Here is a 22,708-nt window from a genome sequence, read left to right as displayed (position 1 = left end):
GAGCCCGTGACCACCAAATACGTAGGATGCGGAAAGGTCAGGGAATGACCACCGCATATCCCCGGAACAATATGGTCTTAGTTGCTAATGCTCCTAAAAACCAAACAACAACAATAACAACCTCCTTGCCAAGATCATGTCCTGTTTTAGAAAGGTCAGCAAACATTTCACATTTTGCACATTTTTTGAGACTGTGATACTTTGGAGAATTGTCCCCTTCATTTCTCCCCCGAGTCACAGCACTCTCGCTAGTCTGTGATTTTCACTTCGCAGCTGTAGTCTGGGTCATGATTTCCCTTTAAATATAATTTAATTAACAATGAATTTTAATAAGATTAATATAATTTTTGGTTAATTGATAATACTATAATAAGCTAACAGATTCTTAATACAGTGCTTCGTATTACACTATATAGTTTTACTTTATACCTTACACTGTCTAGTTTTACTTTATACCTTATGCTATAAGTTCGAGATATATATATATATATACATTAAGCTATTTCTTATCGACTACAATATGGCAGCTTGTTCAACAATATTGGTACCAACACCGGGAGTTGTAACTTCCAAAAATTGCTGGCTAAATTCGAAATAAGAAGCTAACGAATGCTACTAAACCTATTTAATATCTTTGTAAAATACAATGTATTATGTCAATTAACAAAAAATATGGTAAAAATTAAAAATACTTATCCCTTTACAGCAGCTAAAAATCCACCGACTTTTCTCTTCTGCAACCCCAGTGCCCTCTTCTTCTCTAAATGCCAGGGAAGTTAGTTTAAATAATTTTAAGGGGTGTGTGTGTCAGGGACTCAGGGTAGTTAACTGTACAAGAACACTAAGTCTTATTATTAACCATGTAGTGCAAGGAAGCTTGAGGCTTATGCTGCACCAGCCAAAAGAAATTTCCACGTAACACTGAGAGAGAGAGAGAGAGAGAGAGAGAGAGAGGAATGACCAAGAAAGAGAAGAAAGATGATATCCAGCTCAGGACCCTGGGTAATTGTTTATACAGTAATGTCAGAAGTGTCGTCAATAAAATGAGTAAATTTGAACTGCTGGTTGGGACAAGTAATGCTGACATAATAGGGCTTACAGAAATGTAGTGCTACCCAGAGATAGGGGATGATGAGTTTCAGTATGGTATTTATAATGTATTTAGGAAGGATAGGGAAGATAGAAGGGGTGGTGGGGTCATGCTTCTTATCAAAAGCAGTCTGAGTGCGACAAAAGCTATCCTGGATTCAGACATTTCACATGCTAGTATAGAATCTGTATGGTGTGAGATAGTTGGAAGCAAAGATATAACAAGAGTGGGAGTAATCTACAGGCTAGGTGATTGTGAAGATTATGATGAGAACCTCTACATGCAAATGGCATGGGCAAGTAAGCATGAATGTCTTAGTATGGGTGATTTTAATTTGCCTCTAATTGATTGGAGCAAGTGGGAAAGAAACTCCACATGGGGGACAAAATTTTTAAATCAACTAGATGATTAGTTTTGAGGCTTCTTTTTCTATTAAAATACCCAATTGATTTACAATTAAGGGACAAAAGACCAAGGGGGGAGACCAAGAATGAGATGGCAGGACATGATAAAGACCAATGTCATTAAGAGAGGAGGAAATTGGAGTGAAATCAATGACGGAGAGAAGTACACGGACAGGGAATGGTGGCGAGGCTTCATACGTTGACCCTTGGAATAGCGGAACGATGATAGATGATTGTTATTTGTATCAACATTTCAGGGAAAGCACTAGGGAAAAGAATGCTCTAGACTTCATCATCACCCATGAACCAGATGACATAATAGGGCTAACAGTACAGGAACCAGTAGCAGCAAGTGATCACGGAGTTCTGTGGTGGACAATGAAGAGAGAGGTAGCAGTAGTAGTTAAAGGCAAAGGAATGGGTTATAATTTCGGGAAAGGAAATTGCGATGCCTTAAGGTGCTACATGGCCTCTTAATGAAGTTGCCAGATTACTTGAGCAGAAAAAGATGGCATGGAAAAGTTAGAGCAATAAGAAGTATGGAAGCCTATAACAGCTACAAATTGATCTGAATAGTTCCACAGAAAAGGTTAGGCTGGCAAAGACAGATTATGAGAAATTGCTAGCAAAGAGGGGGGGGGGGATAAGGAATTCTTCACATACATAAATGCAAAGAAGAGAAGGGCAGACCAGATCAGCCCTTATGTAATGGATGTGGAATAGTATTAGATACCCCAGCTGAAGTTGCATATGAACTCAACAGTTATTTTTCATCGATATTTATGTCAATGAGAAATTATGGGAGTGAAGTTTAAAAAAATGTAATTAATCATGTTTAAATTTTGCATGTTTATTTAATGAAAAACTTTCCAGCCTACAGGCCAGTAAGGCTCCTGAGGTTTGTGGCATATACCCTGTAATCTTAAGGGAGGCGACAAGTGAGTGCATTGAACCATTGAAGCTAATTATGAGAGCATCACTGGACTCGGGAGTGATTCTGTCATATTGGAAAATTGCCAGTGTATCTCCAATACATAAGGCTGGTTGTCTAACTTCAGTAGTAGAGAAAATCGTGGAGACTATGATCAAAGGTGAAATTCAGGATCACTTAGATAGAAATGGAATTTTGAAGGATACTCAGCATATTTTTGTAAAGGGAAAATCATGTTTAACTAAACTGGTTAGCTATTTTGACAGGGGCACTCAAGAGCTGGACTTAGGAAATAATTTCAGCATTGTTTATTTGGATTTCAGCAAAGCATTTGACTCAGTCCCACATGACTGAGTGGTTACTTTATAAGCTGGAACAGGTTGGGATCACAGGGAAAATCCTTAGATGGATAGCTGGATGACTTCAGAGCAGGAGGCAGAGGGTTGTGATAAATGGTTATTCCTCAGATTGGGTTGATGTAAGAAGTGGGGTTCCGCAAGGATCAGTATTAGGACCACTGTTGTTTTTGATTTTCATAAATTACATTGATGAAGGGATAGAGGGCGTGATGTTTAAATTTGCAGATGATGTAAAGATTGGTAGAGTAGTTAATGATCGCTGCCAAGCAGAGCTTCTTCAGAATGACCTAGATAGACTTCAGGGATGGTCAGAAAAATGGCAGCTGTGCTTTAATCCAGTAAAGTAAGGTATTGCACCTGGGGACCAGTAACCCCAAAATAACTTATACACTGGGCAGAGTTGAACTAAAACCAGTAGTGGAGGAAAGGGACTTGGGTATTACGATACAGTTAGATATGAAGTTCTCTGAGTGTTATAGACTGGTTGCAAGGAAGGCCCATGGTGTCATATCGAGGATTTATCGAACAATTGCTAGTAGAGATAATGATGTCATAATCCCATTATATAAACCTATTGTTAGACCACACTTGGAATACTGTGTTCAAGTATGGAGACCATACCTAAAGAAAGACATTGTGCTTCTTGAAAGGGTCCAAAAGGGCATCCATATGAGGAAAGACTTTGAATATGTGGGTGCAGAGCTTGGAAACTAGGCACCTTAGAGGAAACTTGATTGAGGTGTTTAAGGCTCTGAGAGGCATAAGCAAAATGAATGAGGATGAATTTTCTAGAACATAATGGCCATAATTCCAAGTTATGTGGGGGGGGGGGAATATTCAGACTGGATTGTAAGAAGTTTTATTTTAGCGAGAGAGTTATAAGTTACGTACATGGGTGGTAGAAACTGACAGTTTGGGGAAATTCAAATGTCAGCTGGATGATTACTTACAGGAAGAGGGAAATGCATTGGTTGTCCATTTCCTTTTCTCTTATTAATTATTATTATTTTTTTAATTTTTTTTTATTTTTTGGCTGGTGCAGCATAAGCCATAGGCTTCCTTGCACTATGTGACCATTGCTAATACTAATACTGACATGAAGCTTCTTATTGAATCTGCAACTACAAGGATTACAAATGCCAGATTTGCGGTGGCTTAAAAGTTAAAAATTGACATTTTGTTAGGAATGCAGCAGGGAAACAAAATTTTGCTGTTTTATTTGCAAATGGGACAGTAGAGCATGGTCTTCTCATTACACAAGAAAATACTTGTCTTCAAGGCAGTCACTTGATTCAGGGATAAAAAATGTCCGTTACATTCCACTAGTTGAGCCAAGCAAAATTCTGTTACTTCCCCTACACATAAAATTAGAACTTATGAAGCAATTTGTTAAGGCCATGGATCAAGATGGAACGGAACAGCTTTCAAATACCTCAAGGAAAAGTTTCCAAGACTTAGTGGGGCCAAAATAAAGGAAGGCAAGTTAATTGTTCCACAGACATGGGACTGTCTTAAGGACGAACACTTTGATCAGATCTGCCATGATGAGAAAGTGGCCTGGGATGCTCTCAAACTTGTAGCAACAAACTTTCTGGGAAACAACAAAGCAAATAACTATAAATAGTTTGTGAGAAATCTGTAATCGTACCATAAATCAGGCTGCAACATAGCATTAAAAATATACTTTCTTCACTCCCATGTGTATTTTTTCTTGGACAACTGTGATGCATTAAGCGATGAGTGAGTGATGATGTCTCAGTAATGGAGAAGCGATAACAAGGCAAATGAAACTCTGCAATGCTAGCTGACTATTTCTGGACTGTGACAAAAGATGCCTCAGATGTGAGGTACAAATGACAGGTGAAGAAGAAGCATAAAATGTGAATCAAGTGATTTTATATATTTTTCTGATCACTGTGATTTAATATATTTTGCTGATCACTGTGATTTAATATATTTTTTTTTCAATAACTAAAAATGTATCAATTCTTATTATTTTAAAGTTTTGTGAAGTTTTTTATAATATAACACGTTTTTCAATATAAGCTATATTAAAATAGTACAATGGACGTTCTTAATTTATTCTGATTTAGGCCTACATAGCATATTTTATAGGATATAAGACAGAGCAGGTAGTTTCAAAACTTGAGCAAAATAATTTTTTAATGCTGATTTCTCAACTCTGCACATGCAAAACAATACAGAAAAAATACTTTCATCAAAGAAACAAAAAAAAAAAAAAAATATATTGAAAATTTGTTCACCAGTGTAATTGATATATAATTTTCACTCATGATTCTTGAATTTTACAATTCATGTTCTAGTAATTCAATGTAAAATATTATCTCTGAATTAAATCTTATAAATTATCAGCTCCCACATCAGTTATAGGAAAAATGGGAAAGTGTTTCTGATAAAAATCAGTTAATTTAAGTGGTGATCATCTCGTATAGATAGTAACAATGAAAAGGATTCTGAAGCCTATAAGAAATGTATATTTTTTATTGAACAATATTTTGTTTATTTGAATTATATGAAAATTTTGGACCTTTTTTTTTATTCAATAAAGTTTTTTAAAGTAATTTTTAAATTATTCAAGCATGGAAAGAGAAATTTATCATATCATTAATATTTTTTAATAAATATTTATTTAGAAATTCAATTTCAGGCATATTAGCACAGCTCTGTAATATGTTAATGGCCAGTGGTATTCCTGCAGGTATTCTTACTGAGGTATGTTAATGTGCATTTAGTTACATATGTAGCGTATGTGTGTGTGTGTGTGTGTGTGTGTAAAATTTGTTTCCTTCGTTTGAAGTTATCTTGTTTTGTTTAAATGTACTCAGTAATTCTTTTGCTTTTTTTAGTTTCGTACTTAGTAATTACTTCATACAAGAACATCAGTCTTCCAGTATAATAATTAGTGCATTAATTTATAATAATGTTATCTAGGAATTTATTGAGAGCTAATCTGCTCTTGAATTTGTTACAGAGTTTTTCTTCCAGGGCTATTTCAAGTTAATATAAAATCCTATATTGATAAAAACATGAATCTGTATTAAGGACTACAAATTGATTTATTCATTTATAATTTTTGCTATGTTTATAGAAAACCTTATTAGAGGTCAAGGTCTCATTCTGTTGTTAATACTACAAAATGAGACCATGGACAAAATAATGAGATTATCTCATTCTGATATCTGATGGCGCTTCCTGATTAGTATGAACTGGCTTGACCCTGGATACAAGCGGGGGATTTCATGTTGTGGCTAAAATGGTTGGGAAAGGTTTGAAGCTGGACTGCTGGGAGAGCTTCTAGCTGTGAGAGGGTATCCTGGGTTCAGCAGATATATCACATCCATTTTGTTGGATGGGATGGATGTGATTCCCTGCTGGACTGCATAGAAAGTTTCTGGACCATATGGCCATTTTATCATGGACAAACATCTCATTATCTGAGATTCACTGATATTTGCAGTAAAAAGAATCTATTACTTATCCAGTTTATTTAACAATGGATATTTTTCAGAATATGAAAAGTTTATGCCACTTTTTCCTTTCAATTGGCAGTTTAGTTGGCATTTAAAGTGGGACAAACATTCAAATGGGGGGGAAGGTATTTAAATGCAAACGTTTTGAGTACTATAGTATGAAGCAGCCCATGAAATACCTTAAAATGCATTCAAGTCAAAGATAAAAGAAAGAAAAAGGATGACTAGAATGCCTTCTTTTCCCTCAAATAATAATTAGAAAGGCAAAAATAAAGAGAATCAGAAGGCCAAAAGTAGAGAAAGAAGGAATGAAACTTTTTTATGTGCCTACTCTGGGATTGTAAATCCATCTCAGTTATACTAGTGAAGCCTTTGAGTAATTAAATTATTGGTGCTTAAACTGTGTTATTAAATACTAGTATGATGACTGCTAAACAAGCACTCATCATGGAACCCAAAATGACACTTGTTAAACTGGTATTATGGACAACACATATGGCATTTGTTAAGCTGGTATTATGGAAAATGCAACAAATCTGCTTATTCTGTGAAGTTGATTGATATGATTTGAATTGATGGTGAGATTCATAAGTATTCTAGCTGCTATTCACAGATATGTTAAAAAAATTTATAACTTAATGAGTACCAAATTTTAAAACATTTGCTGTTGTGGATAGATCACTTAGAGAAACAGGTATGTTGAAACCATTATGGGTAAATACAGCTGGAGGGATATTTTAATGAACCAACTGTTGAAGAATAAATACTCCATATGCTTGCAGATTGTTTCATCTGCAAGCATATGGAGGACATTACATGAACAACAATTGTATCCATTTCACAGTATGCTTATACAGCAATTGCCATTGCAAGGTTTATATATATATAATATATAAATGCAGAAACTTTTGTCATTGGCTGATTTTGCAATGTATACCTTATCTCAGCCATGTTCTTACAGATCAATCACATTTCACAAGAAACAGAATTCTCAACTCTTGAAACACTCATACCTGGACTGAAGAAAACCTACAGATGATTGTCAGTACTATTCACTATCAGCATACCTTTTCCTCCAATGTTTTTTGTGGTATTCTTCTGGACAATCTTATTTGCCTCTATTTTTTTATGAGCAAGGAATGGCATCCCTACATTTTCTACGGAACAATTTGTGGGAAATATCGGAAGCTATACCCCATGAATGTTGGCAGAGTATGTGGTTTATGCATGATAGTGTGCATCCCACTTTTCTCATGATGTTTCTGATTTTTTAAATGTGGAATACAATAACCAATGAATTGGTCAGAACAGCTATATATACAATGGCCACCACAATCTCCTGACCACACACTCTCAGATTACTTTGTGTGGGGTCATGTGAAATCCTTGGTTTGTCCTGTGCACATTACGATGCAAGGGGCAAGCTGAAAAATCACATTTTAGAAGTTGCTGAAACCATTAAGAATAGTTGTGAAATTATAAGATGGGTCAAGGAATTTATGGGTTGCACTGAAAGCTGCATTGAATAAAATGAAAATAATTTTGAATGGCTAGTTTAGATGTTTTCCTTTTAGAAGTTTATTTCAGTTTCATATTACACAATTTTGTAACTTGTTATTAATGTTTAATATCTTGGAAGTACAGACTTTTCGACATGTATTTATAAGACATTTTTTCTTATTTTTAGTTGTAGAATATTCAATCATAATCAGTTTTAGTACGAAAGTGATGCACACTGCACACACACACACTCTATATGCTTGGGTTACTGATATATCACAATAATAATTTCAAGTTTAATCTCAACATTATTGCACTTGAGACAGAGTTCCTGCACTGAATGTTTGTGTAGAGGCTTTTAAAAATGGATGTTGGTATTACTTTGGGTCAGATTACAGTTTTAGTTCAAAGATCTTTTATCAAAATTGAAACTTTACATTGTCAAATGCCAACAAAAATTTATGAATTGTTGCAGGAAGTGTGTGGTGAGTTAACAGTAGATTGTAGGTGCAATTTCATGTTGGTTTCAAAGGTTTTGTCAAGGTCAAACCAACTGAAGACAAATAATGCTTAGATATATGAGAAAATCTGCAGACAAAACACTGGCAAGCATTATTACCACCACTTCGAGGGAAGACATGTACAACCTGCAAAGAAATAGATGTTAAATAGATGTTGAATACCGAAATCATTTGTTCACAGAATTTTAACTGAAGTGTTACAAAAGTAAAGATTGCCACCTGATGGGTCCCACAGTTGCTGTCAGATGAACGAGCAGAGTATAAAGAAATTGCAGTGCAGTTACTTGTAGGTTACTCACAAGAAGGTTTTGGGTTTTTTTTTTTAGAAGCATTAGCAGCTAAGGCCATATTGTTCCGGGGATATGCGGTGGTCATTCCCTGACCTTTCCGTATTTGGTGGTCACAGGCTCGAACCACGGCCTAATCAAGAAGCGTGTGCTATGCACTGCTGCTCCTGGCTACGGAGGCACCCACAAGAAGGTGAAAGGTTTTTAGAATGCATTGTTGCCATTATGAGACACAGACACAATTTTTAACCTGAACTGAAGTCACAGTCAGCTCAGTGAAAGCCTCTCTTCACCATGCCCCTATAAATGTTGCCACTAACAATCAAAGATGAAACAAATGGTCATGGATACCGGCCGGATATTTTACAAGGTGATGCATTTGGGAATAAATTTTGTTCACCAAATTTTTGAATACATGCAATATTTTGTTTCAATAAATTAATGAAAATATTAAAAATTGTGTATTACTTTGAAATCCAAAGGTGGTGCACTTGCACCACCTTGCCCCATGCTGTCGGTGCCCATGCAAATGATCATTGTGGTCTACAGTTATGAGGTCATTATTGACAGTGATCACATGCCACTTGGAAGATTAGTAACTGGAAACTACTGTGCAATATATTTTCATCAGAAATCATGTCAGAAGCAGCCACAGATGTTGGAAATTGATGCACTTGTACTCTTTGACAACATAAGGCTCACAGTCTGTAAGCTTATTTTCACTGGTTACAAATGGTAAGCGCTACCTCATCCCCCTCCATAGTCCCAATATGAGTCCTTGCGATTACGATCTGTTCTCCAAGCTGAAGGAACTATTGTGTGGACAAAGATTTCTGTCTTTAGAAGCACTGAATGCAGCATGACCCAATGCATCTGGCAGTTCAACTTCAGCAGACAGTTGAATAGCATTCAGAAATTACAAAACTGGGCCACAGTCATAAGGCATGAAAGAGACAATATTGAAGATTTTTAATGTAAGTTATATTATAAAATAAATTCATTTTAAATGAATTTATTTTATATTCATTCATTTTAACAGAATTTTTTAATTTAAATTAATTCGTTTTAAATAAATTTATTAATTTTTTAATTATTTTAAATGAATTTTTTAATTATTTTAAATGAATTTTTTAATTATTTTAAATGAATTTTTAATATTTTTATTTAAATTAATTCATTTTAAATGAATTTATTTTTTATAACTTAACCATTTTTGTGCATACTTTTGGAATAACCCTTATATTAATTACTTTGTCATTTTCAGAACTACTTATTTTATTACTTACAGACAATCAACACTGTTGCTGAAGTTATCAGAGGTCAACAGGAAAACCAAGATTATTTTGCTACAATTATAGCTCCATCTACTCCTCCAAAGTAACTCAGTTTATTATTTTGCAAAATTTTAATCATTCTTTTTTTTTATAATTATAATAACTTTTGTAATTTTTGAAGTAACAACTTAATTTTATTGATGGGGGGGGAGAGAGAGAGAGAGAGAGAAATTGTTTTGAAATAATTATTTTAAGATTATATATTTGTTAGAAACTGTCAGTTGTAATAATAATTTATTTATATTGGTTTTAAAATGCATCCATTTGCACATTTCATGACTGATTTTAACAACATACCTTTATAATTAATGATGCTGCTATCCCATGGAATTCCACTTTTATGAACCCATAAATAACTAGATAACTTCTTTGTTTTAGATATATATTATCTTTAAGTAGCATAAGTTACTGCAGCTCAATTTACTTAGCTAATGAGCTTGGAGTGGAGTTAAAAATGCTAACAGTTTTTTTATTAAAATAAATTTTAACACTTTGGATGTAGAATGATGTCTGTTTTTTATGATTTTATTTCCATCCTATATAGGTGGTACCTTACAATCCCTACATTTATATCTCTAATTTTCATGCTATAAATTTTCACTTTAAAAATTAAATTTTCCTTTCTTCTCCCTGTGCACTTTCAGGCTTTAAATTCATTGGTTCCCTCTGAAGTTAATACTCACTTTCTTTGATGTTAATACTTTAAATTCAGTGGTGCTTTTTGAAGTTAATACTCACTTCTTGTTGAGACTTGGAACCTTTAAGAAGAAGTGAGTATTGATGAACAAAATTGCAAAGTAAGCGAGTCCTATATGAAGCCACATTTACTGGATGATTACCCACCTTTAGCTGTGTTTGCATTTGCATAAAGCACCAATTATTTTTGCCATGTTCATCTGGCTGTTTGACTCCAACTGGACAGATTTTCATAAAATTTTATTTTTAGCCCTTAGAAAGATTTATGAAGGTTATTCCAAATTTTATTAAAATCAGACAAATCAAAGTCTGACAATTATTTATTATTTTTTTTTTCTTTCTTTTTTTTTTTCTTTCTTTTTTTTTTTTTCTTTCTTTTTTTTTTTTTTTTACATATCACACAGGCTATCCATGTACCATATATTGTAGCTGAAGCACTGGATATTATGTTTGTTGTCATACACTGATTGGAGGAATGAATGGGCAATATGGTGGATGTATAGAAAAGAAATGTTTGTGCACATAGAAATTATTGCTTTTTGGTTTTGTATTTTTTTTTTTTTTTTTGTTATAAGTATTACTTAATACATAAATCATGAGATATTATTATTTGCTTATTATGTTAATCACAGCAGCAATGTGAAATATGTGTTACTTTCAATGTTTTTTTAAAAATCCAGGAGGAAATAAATAAACTATTAAAAAATGTGATTTCATCTGTGGACAATTTACAATTTCTCATCTACAGGCAGCCAGAGTGATGCAGTCGAATTATAACTTTACATATTAAGGAAGTTTTACAGATAGTTATGATTAAAAAGCTTTAAATAATGAAACAGAAACATTTTCTTGTCTGGTGTGATTAGCTGATATTATGCAGGGTTATCAAAAAAAAACAAAAAAAAAAAAAAACACAATTTTGAATGTGGTATTTTTTGATGTATTGGGCTTGCATCGATGAGTTTGGGGTCATTAAGCACGTAAGACATAGGAGTTTTATCACTGGTTAAATGATGTGCCATAGCAGGAAAACTCTCCAAGCAGGACAGAGTATACTACTGAATAGTGTGTCTTTTGTGTAAAAATTTTTTATCAAACTAGTAGTTTTGTTACTGTGTAGGTGAATTTAGTGAGATTTGGTTGCCAAAAATGTCCAGAAAGATCAGTTGGCAGAAAAAATTCCAATGAAGATGCCTGAAAACATTCCACATGTACTGGAAGCAATTATTTGTAACTGAGTGAAAATCTGTGAAACAGTTTTTGCAACAGTAATAGCAGATTGAATGGTTTTACTGACTATATTTGCTGGATCTGATTATTTTTTGTAGGACAATGTCTACAATAATAATCCGCTTACCACTGAAGAACTGAAATGCAAAATCATAGATACTATGGAAGGCATTTCTAAAAAAATTCTAGCTGCTGTTATGGAAACTTCAGTTGATATTTTTGGATGGTTTTGGATGCACAGAATCACATTTTGAATATGTTTTTGCTTGATAATAAAGTCCCATGTTTCATATTAAATTTATAAAAGCTAAATGTACATTATCATTAATATAAATCTGCAAAAGTAGAGACAAAAAAAGCTTAATAGCAGTAGTACAGAAATACTTTTCAGTGAGTGGAAGAAATATTCTGTCTTTAAGGGTCCTAAGCAAGCATTCAAAACTACTTTTGCAGATTTATATTAATGATAATGTACGTTTAGCTTTTATAAATTTAATATATATATATTTGTATTGTTGATTTATTTTTTTCTATTTCATTTTTCTTACTATAATATATTTCTTACTATTCCTGACCCATTTCTTAACTTTATTTTAGGTCAGCCATTGTGGTATTATTAATGTCAATGATGAATGAAAGACAACCTTTCATCTTGAGATGTGCAGTATTATACTGTTTTCAGTCTTTCCTGTATAATAATGAATCAGGAAAAGCACAGATTATACAGACTTTGCTTCCAGCTTCTGCAGATAGTAAGTGGTTAGTGTAGTATATTGACCAAGTCATTTGTCCTTTCTTTTCTGTTACCAAGTGGTTGTGCAAGAGGGAGACTGCAGAAGTTTTTACTTGTAAGAAATTTTCATTATTAAAATTAAATGAATTTAAGTTTCTTTTCACTAAGGTGCATTTAGGGCTAGAGCCTCAAGCTGCGAACAAATTTGAACTATGTATATATAAAGTGCTTTAGCATCATAATACACAGCCATTTCTGAATAAACAGAAAATTTTTAAGGCAGCATCGTTTTAGGTTATATCTCATATTGTGAATACCTTCACAACGAGTTGCCATGATATTGCACTACTTCGAATAAGTAACGCTTCACCTAAGGAGAAGACTAATGTTACTTATTCTCAGATAGGTACCTAAAACGATGCCGCCTTAAAAATTTTCTGTTTATTCAGAAATGGCTGTGTATTATGATGCTAAAGCACTTTATATATACATAGTTCAAATTTGTTCGCAGCTTGAGGCTCTAGCCCTAAATGCGCCTTAGTCTAAATACATCATACACCATCAGGCATCTCTCATATTGTAGAATTATACTTCATAACTGTTTTTGCCATCATTGCATCACTTGGGTACCTACCCACTCACCGAAGAAGGGCCAAATAGCCCTGAAACGGTGCCGTCTAGGTGGTGGTGGTGGTGGTGGTGGTACCTATCTGAGAATAAGTAACATTAGTCTTCTCCTTAGGTGAAGCGTTACTTATTCGAAGTAGTGCAATATCATGGCAACTCGTTGTGAAGGTATTCACAATATGAGATATAACCTAAAACGATGCCGCCTTAAAAATTTTCTGTTTATTCAGAAATGGCTGTGTATTATGATGCTAAAGCACTTTATATATACATAGTTTCTTTTCACTTAAATTATTTACAACCAATATTTGATTCCTACAAAACGTATGGATTTTCTGCTTTAATTTGGGAGCCTAGTTTATTTATTTATTTATTTTTCCGACCAATGTTGTATAAGCTTGCTTTCTTGCATTATTTGCTGCTGCTAATACTGATACTAATTATGTATTTTAACTTCCTTTAGTTTTAAAAGTTTATATTACTTTAGTTTTTTATTTGTTCATTATACAGTCAATTCCAGTTTTTGGGACACATTGGACTAGTGCATTTTGGCCTGATTAAGCAACTGCCCCAGTTATGCAAAGTTTCACATAAATAGTTAAAAATACAGCTTTACGATTGATTTTCTGTATGATCTAATCACATTACGATGGACTCACCATAGTAAAGTACCATTCGCTATGCCATATATAGTAAGTAGTAGTAGTAGTAGTAGTAGTGGCATGTGATGCAAGAAATCAAGTGTATGAGCTTATGCAGCATCAGCCAAAAAAAAAAAAAAAAAAATCACACCATTCCCTCCAAATGCCTGTCCAGTTCCTCCTTAAATTTATTCAACCTATCAACTTCCACAACAACAGATGGAAGTTTGTTCCAGCAATTAACCACCCGCTGGCTAAAGGCAAATTTCTGCACATCTATTCTACATCTGTCCTTTCTTAATTTGAATTTATGCCCCCTTAGGTTCGTAATCTGAACAAGTGGAAGGATCCCATCAGAATTCAGCGTGCTGAACCCATTCAACTCCTTATACACCTCAATCAGATCACCGCGCAGGTGCCTAGTCTCCAGCCACTGCAATTTGCAGAATTTAAGCCTCTCTTGATAAGAGGATCCCTTCATTCCCCTCACTAATCTTGTTGCCCTTCTCTGTACACGCTCAAGTAAATCTACATCCTTCCTAAAATGAGGCCTCCAGACCTGTACGCAGTACTCAAGGCGTGGCCTGACCATTGCCTTATACAGAGGGATAATCACCTCCTTTCCCCTGCTAGCAAAATTCCGATATATCATTGACAAAACCCCATGACCTGCCCTGGCAGCCTGTCTGCATTGCTCAGAAAACTTTATATCTGCCTGCACAATTACTCCCAGGTCTTTTTCATTTTCTACCACCTTAAGTGTAGTACCACACAGTTGGTACGTTTCTCTGGGGTTACTTCTACCTATATGCAGTACTTTGCATTTGTCAAGGTTAAACTTCAGTTGCCACTTCTTAGCCCATCTGCCCAAATTATCTAGATCCTGTTGCAGTAGCACACTGCCATTACTGTCATTAACAACCCTGCCAACCTTTGTATCATGTGCAAACTTTGACATTAAGCCTGATATACCTTCATCAATATCATTGATAAATATACAAAACAACAGTGGACCTAACACTGAACCCTGTGGGACCCCGCTAATAACATTAGTCCAAGAAGAGCAGCACCCATTGATTACCACCCTCTGTCTTCTCCCACTTAACCATCCTTTTATCTATTGTAGCAACTTACCCTTAATACCATTCTGCTCCAATTTGTACAATAGTCTTCCATGCGCAACAGTGTCAAAAGCTTTCCTGAAATCCAAATATATGATATCAAAATTATTTTTTGCATCCAGTTCCTTTGTAACCACATCATAATATCCTATCAAATTTGTCAGACAAGACTTTCCCTTAACAAACCCATGCTGTGTCTGAATTATTGCTGCAGTCTTGTCTAGATGATCCTGCAATGCATCTTTAACCAGTGACTCCATTATTTTACCAGGAACAGAAGTTAAACTAACTGGTCTGTAATTACTCGTGTCACCCTTCGATCCCCCTTTGTGAATTGGGGATACATTTGCACATCTCCAGTCCGTGGGAACCTCCCCTGAGTCCAAGGATGCTCTCATAATTACGGCTAAGGGTTTGCTTAGTTGCTTTGCCGCCTCCTTTAATATAACTGGATAGATCCCATCTACCCCAGGTGCTTTTCTTACGTTTGACTTCAAAAATTTCTCTTCCACTTTGCTATCATTAAGTATCCTGCTACAATTTGATAACCTTCTGTCATTTTCAAACCTTAATAACTCCTCACGTGTGAATGTAGATGCAAAATACTCATTCAGTTTGTAAAGTGCCGGTCATTGTGATCACGTTTGTGAATTAAAGTTTAATTCTATTAAACAGTGTTTGCACCTTCAGGATGGTGGGACTGTTAGTAATCCTGGGTATAACCTCCATGCACAAGTACATGGTGGGTGACCACCCAGGTGTGAACCAACGTAAGCAGAAGTCGAGGTGTGGCACCCACACCACATGGAGGAACGCCGCCCCTCTATGTTACCAGGCAGTACTAGGTGGTAGATAACTCTCATCAGCCGACCGGGCTAGCCGAGTGGGTAAAGTACCTGCCCGGCAACCCAAAGGTCGCGGGTTCGATTCCCGCCTCGGGCTTGGATCAAAGTACTGCAAAAACCTTAGGAGGTGCAATATGGCCACAGAAGCCGATGCGCCAACAACTACCAAATCAAAAAAAAAAAAAAAAAAAAAAAAAAAAAAATAACTCTCATCAACCGGTGAAATACCACCACTTTGCTTATTGGAGGCTTGAAGTGGTGGAACCCATGTTTAGTCTCTAGAGCTAAGTTCCTGTCAACCCTTCCCTATCTCTTCCATCATGCAGTATGATTGATGACTTTTGAGGTTATGATGAACGTCGTGGCGAGATCCAATATTCCTTACATTTCGAGGGTACAGCTCTAAAACAGTGTTCGCAGGCCGGCCGCTAGTTAGTACACCAGACTGAACCTATTGGTAACTCTCTAGGAAGATTCCGGATCAGCTAGTGTATAATCTTGCTACCTCTACTCTGCCAGATAGTGACTGGGGGGAGTCCGAGTAGGGTTTATGCGGGGAGCATTGTTGAGGCCACGTTATGTCAAGGATCTGGGTACATTCTTACCACGTGTACGCCATATCCAAAAATTTCAGTATGTCCCACCCACTTTTTCTTACTATTGAATACACCATGAATTGTCAAACTAATAGAGCAAGCTTATCTGCGAAAAGATCTAAACCTCCCAAGAACTTCCTAATTCATTTCACAAATATACGTGGTCTCAATTCTAATCTCAACGATGTCCACTTGCAGTCTGCCAAACCCCATGTACTTTTTCTGACAGAATCTCAGTTATCGGTTGATTCAACTACTGTTCATCTCAGATGCCCAAACTATTCGCTGTATGATTCCTTTCGCCTCAAAGGTGGTACTTGTGCATATGTCCGTTCTGATATTCCCTGTCAGAGACTTGGCAATTTGGAATCTCCTCTCTTCTCCGATCTTCTCTGGCTTAAAATCTCTCTACCTCATTGTGTCAAATTCATCTGTTGTCTCTACCGTTCTCCCAACTCCACTAATCACTTGGAGCTCTTTGACTTCCTCTCTTTGCAACTTGACTTTCTCCAGTCCAACTTTTCTAACAGTGAGGTAATTTTCCTTGGTGATTTTAATGTTCACAACTCCAACTGGCTTCCGTTTTCTAGTCACACCGACCCAGCTGGTCGAGATGCTGAGGCTTTTGCAATTACTAATGACCTAGCACAGATTGTTCATTTATCTACAAGAATACCGGACAATCCTAATCATACAGCCAATACGCGTGATCTTTTTCGCACAAACAACCCTTCTAAGTACACGGTCGAAGTGAGAGGTCCTTTAGGCACTCCAGATCACAACTTGGTGATTGTCTCTTCTCCAATGGAACCTTTATCTCATGGCTATTCCCAACCTCGTGTTGTTTGGCATTACAAGAATGCAAAATGGGATGACCTGCGAAACTTCTTTTCTTCTTTTCCTTGGTCGGATTACTGTTTCAAAAGTTCTGATGTCAACGTTTGCTCAGATCGTGTCAGTGAAATTATTCTTGCAGGAATGGAATCCTTTATCCCACACTCCACTTTAAAATCTCGTCCCTTATCTAAACCTTGGTTTTCCAATAAATGTTCTAAGGCTGTTCAAGAGAAGAATGTTGCATATCGTAATTGGCTTGTTTCTAATTCTTCAGTTTCATTTTCTGCTTACACCAAAGCTCGCAACAATTGTAAAGCAGTTATTAATCAGTCCAAACTAGAGTTTGAACAGGCTAAGAGTAGAAAACTTGCTTCTTGCCCTAATGGTAGCCGAGCAGTCTGGTCTCTTGCCAAAGCTATTGGCCGCAGCTTTTGCCCATCTCTGCTCCTACCTCTGTCCAAACCAGATGGTTCTGTTGTCACTTCAGCCAAGGATAAAGCTGACCTGCTAGCATCCCATTTTTCTTCCAGCTCATGTATTAATGATCTTGGTAAAACACCTCCCACCATTCCCAACACGCTCCATTCAATGCCTCCTGTGGTCTTCCGTCAAAAGGATATCAGAAGGATTCTGATGAATCTTGATGCTAAGAAAGCTCCAGGTCCTGATGGTATTTCTCCACTTGTTCTCAAAACCTGTGCTCGTGAACTTACTCCTATTCTTTGTCGCCTTTTTTCACTTTCTTATTCCAAAGGAATTTCCTTCTGCTTGAAAAGTTGCTCATATCCAGCCAGTTCCTAAAAAGGGTGACAAATCCCTCCCATCCAATTATCGTCCCATTGCAATTACTTCTACTCTTTCTAAAGTAATGGAGAAATCAATTAACCGCCAACTCTTAAACTACCTAGAAACCTTCCGTCTGATCAACGATCGCCAGTATGGATTCCGTCAGTGTCGATCCACTGGTGATATTCTGGCTTATGTTACCGATTTATGGACTAATTCAATGGAAAGGTTCGGTGAAACACAAGTAGTTGCTCTTGACATCTCAAAGGCTTTTGATCGTGTTTGGCATAAAGGTCTTCTAAACAAGCTTCCATCTTATGGTTTGCCAACTGTTTTTAGTAATTGGTTATCCAGTTTTCTCTCTGATCGCTCACTGAGGGTGATGGTAGATGGCTCTCTGTCTTCTAACTTCTCCACTAATGCCGGTGTCCCCCAAGGTTCAGTTCTTTCCCCAACTCTTTTCCTTTTGTATATCAATGACCTTCTTCCATTGACTGGAAATCCTATCCATAGTTTTGCTGATGATAGCACATTGCATTCAACTTTCCATTTTGAGAAACCTTGTCCTGCTCAATCAGCTTCAACTTCTCGAAAATCTGCTACCAATTTCTTAAATGCCGATCTTCAGGTAATTCTCCCGTGGGGAAAAGACAACTTAGTTGATTTCAACCCTTCTAAAACTCAGTCTTGCCTTATATCTTACAAAAAGGATTCTTCTGCTCCTATGCTTATCTTTAGTGACACTCCGATTTCTAGGCAAGATGATATATCTCTTTTGGGGATTACCCTGACTTCTAATCTCTCTTGGCACAAGCACATTACAAATATTGCCTCCTCTGCTTCTAAAAAACTTGGTTTTCTCTTTCGCTCTCGGCATTACTTTTCTTCCAAACAGCTGCTCACTCTGTATAAATCGCAAATCCGCCCTGCCATGGAATATTGTTCCCACATCTGGGGTGGTGCCCCCAAATCCTCTCTCAGGCTTCTTGATTCCATTCTGAAGAGGGCAGTTAGGTTAATTAATGATTCATCTCTAACAGAGTCTCTCCACTCGCTTTCTCATAGACGTACTGTTTATGCTGCATGCCTCTTCTACAGATAGTTCCATGGGCACTGTTCTTCTGAACTGGCTTCTATAATTCCCGCTCTCTCTTTCAAAACAGTCCAAACATGTGCCGCCACCAGCCAACATCCATTTACTGTCCAACTTCAAACCCACAGAACCAACTTTTCATCTTCCTCATTTATTCATTCAACTGCCGTTTTCTGGAACAACTTTCCTTCATATGTATTTCCTGAAAATTACAATCTACAGAAGTTCAAGTCCAGTGTCAACAAATATCTTTTTTCGTCTTGTTAACCTCCAACCCAAGCACGGTACTAAGTACTATAGGTTCTAATACCTCTCGTGTTAGGGGTTCACATAAAAAAAACAAAACAAAAAAACAGTGATTGTAATTAGTGAAAATAGGAGGAATATTATCCACAGGCTATAAAAGTAAGGATATACTTTAAGTACAAATTTACACTTTATTACATTACCAATTAAAAAATTAAATGATACGTGAAAATCCGAAGAATATTTTCCATAGGTTAGCAAAATAAAAATAAATCTACACTTACATGCATAGCTTAATTAATACGTACTGTAATATGTACATACTAACTAGTTGACATTTCTGTTCACTGACATTTGTGGGTGGGGGTTAAAATTTAAAACAGTAAAAAAGATAAGCAATCAATAACAAAGAACACGGCACAAACAAATTTCAAGTAACACAATAAGTGCAAGTGAGAATGGAGTAACGAGTTACAAAGCTTAAAAAATAGGAATGAAGAGCAGATTCTGAAAATTAATTTTTTTATATGATTGAAGCACTAACAGAAAAGCCCAATAAACAGGAGCCTGCTTATTGTTTTATGGTTGTGACCTCCAGAAATCCGACCGAACCATGTGGTATGGTTGGAGACAATCGTAGGGTAATCTCGTGTACTGTGGTCTCCTGCACTGATTAAACGGCATGTTGTCCCAATTAAGCGAAGTAAACCCTATTTTCTCGATTGAGTTCTGTTCTTTAAGATTTGTCCCAAATAAACGGCTGTCCCGATTAACTGGTGGCCCAAATAACTGGAATCCATTGTATAATTATATTTCAATTTATTAAGTATAGTCAGTCCTCGTATAGCATGATAGTTGTGTTCATAGAAACTCTCGTGCAATGCAAAATCGTGCAATATAAATAACAGGCCCTATGGGAAAAATAGGCTTAGGTGCCGACCACCCAAGATTGAACACACATTTGTAACCAAATCATTACCAAACACAATAATAAAATACGTAAGTATTTTATTATGATTATTATTGTGCTAATGCTTTTGCTTCTGTCTTAAGCAAACTTGTTCTTTGTTTGATTTTCTATCCAAACAGATGAGAGCTGTTCCATCTCTTCCAATTCTTTGTCTTGATCTAATGGATTTTATTGCACTTTGAGTTGTTCCTGCTATGAAAGTTGTTTTTATTTTCTCTGCATTCTCTCTAATTCTAGGCGTTGCCTCATTTAGGCCTGTAGCATGTGCAATATCACATGTTCTTTCATTTCGCCCAAAGTGTTTCACAATTTCACATTTTTTCTTAACAGAGGCAGACTGGCCATAAGCCTTACCAGGGAAACCCTGGTAGGCCTGAGGCCAGAAGTGTGATTTTGGCCATGAATGCTAGTATGAGGCTGCTACAAATTTTCCCCGGGTAAGAATTTTGGACCCAGTCCGCTTCTGTCTATCGATATTGCTTTTCTTTTTCTCTCTGAATCTGTAGTGTCTTCATCAGGACACTTCCTTTTCACACCTTTTAAGTATTTTACTCATTTTTGGGGAATAAAGCACAATTACAAAATGAGGAGGCACACTTGATACACATAAAAAAAGCTGCATGCGTGTAGCAACTGAATAAACAACACCATAAAGGCAGAGACACACTATTAACACCTCACTAGCTCACATTTTACTAAAGCACATTTCTGGGGGTTACTACCATAAAACAATAAAAACAATTTCCAGTTGTGTTTCTTCTAGTGGAATCTGTTATAAACTGGTAGTAAACTCGATCTAATTGCATTTGCATTAATACCGACAGCTAAAATTGTGTGGGTTTTTACGTTATTATGGTGAAATGTGTTTCCCCTTCACTAATTTTAAAAACAAATACATTTTCAGAATCTTCTCTTCGTTGCTATCTTGTTGCATTCAGTTGGGCTGATTCCGCATTCGACTGTCATTTCTTGTAAACAAAAAGGCGAATCATTCATAAGTGAATTTGGTTCGTGTTATATATGACATCGTTCCCCTATTAATAAATCGTGTATGATCAAATTCGTGTAGTGTAAACATGTGTATTACGAGGACTGACTGTACTTTGTCATTACTTTTATATACAAAAAAAATTCTCTTTTGTTATCTACCCACCTACTTTATCACATGTGTAGTTAATGTGTGATATTTTATATTTTCAGTCTCTACAATTACTGCTGGACAGTTATTATGTGGGGGCCTGTTTAGTCTTGATCCATTGTCAAACTGGTTTGCAGCTGTTGCCCTTTCCCATACTTTGGTTGACAGTGTCACTCGAAAAGAGCAACTACTCAGGGTTCAATTAGCAACAAGTGTCGGTAATCCACCAGTGTCTCTAATGAAGCAGTGTTCAAGTATTTTGCATCAGGTGAATAAAATATGTTAGCAGTATACTGTATCTTTCACAGTGAATGTGAAATATATGGAATATCACTTTATTATGCACTAGAAATATTTAAAAATTGCATTGAATAACATAGATATTTTTACTGGATAACATAGATAAAAAGACATCTGTTTTCTAAGCAAAGGAGTAAATGAAAAAAAAAAAAAAAAAAAACTAATTATTGTTCACATCAGTTATAAACAGTTTCATCTTGAAGTGGAATTGTTCATTAAATCATTGAATTCTTCAATGGATATGTGTTATAGTAGCTTCACTGATGCAACAATTACTTGCTTCTAAAGTTACTAAACAATGATAAGAGTGTTGTTATATGGATGTCATTAAGGAACTCTCCCCCCACTCAGGTTGGGGGGAGAGTTCCTTAATAGATAGAGAAATATTAAAGGTAATCTGAATCTTTAGTTTACCAATTCAGTTTCATGCAGTTATTGTATGCCATCCTCTAATGTTTGAAGCATTTGGGATATGAAACATTTAAGTGGACCACTTGTGTTATCAGAACATTTAGTGTTGAAAAATAATAACATTAAGTGTGAATTTTAAAAATAAGTTTAAATGCAGTTACCATTGTGAGTAGTTATTAAAAAATATAATTGGTATGTTTTAAAGATTGCTGACATTTATTTTATTTAATTCATTCATTCTAACACTTGCATTTCTTTTTTATCAGTTGTTTTGAAATTGTAATTTGCCTTTACCTAAGTTAATTCATTTTCTTTTCATTTTGTCGATTTTCTCTTTTCATAACAAAGTATATTATTTTTAAAATTGCGGTCACAGTAAATTTTCTAAATTGTATTTTTTAGTCTAAACTAGGAATTAATTATATATGTAAGAATAACTCTGCAACATTTTCGGCTTGAAATACTGCAAGGTCTACCATGGTACATTTTGTGCATAACTAGTTTACTGTTATGTTCTGTGT

General features: G+C 35.7%; 1 protein-coding gene across 1 annotated transcript in view; it reads left to right on the top strand.

Annotated features, from left to right (window-relative positions):
• LOC150083570 (general vesicular transport factor p115-like) overlaps positions 1-22,708 on the top strand; it is a 114,960-nt gene that overhangs the window by 61,139 nt on the left and 31,113 nt on the right. The window contains exons 9-12 of the mRNA XM_090378525.1: positions 5,453-5,517; positions 9,872-9,960; positions 12,441-12,595; positions 21,539-21,744. Coding sequence (XP_090234651.1) covers positions 5,453-5,517; positions 9,872-9,960; positions 12,441-12,595; positions 21,539-21,744 — 515 coding nt within the window. The remainder of the gene's footprint in view (positions 1-5,452; positions 5,518-9,871; positions 9,961-12,440; positions 12,596-21,538; positions 21,745-22,708) is intronic.

This window comes from Mastigoproctus giganteus, chromosome 7 (assembly GCF_048544385.1).
Source record: "Mastigoproctus giganteus isolate SK-2022 chromosome 7, ASM4854438v1, whole genome shotgun sequence".
Lineage (NCBI taxonomy): Eukaryota > Metazoa > Arthropoda > Arachnida > Uropygi > Thelyphonidae > Mastigoproctus > Mastigoproctus giganteus.
This window is presented reverse-complemented; position numbering and strand designations above follow the sequence as displayed.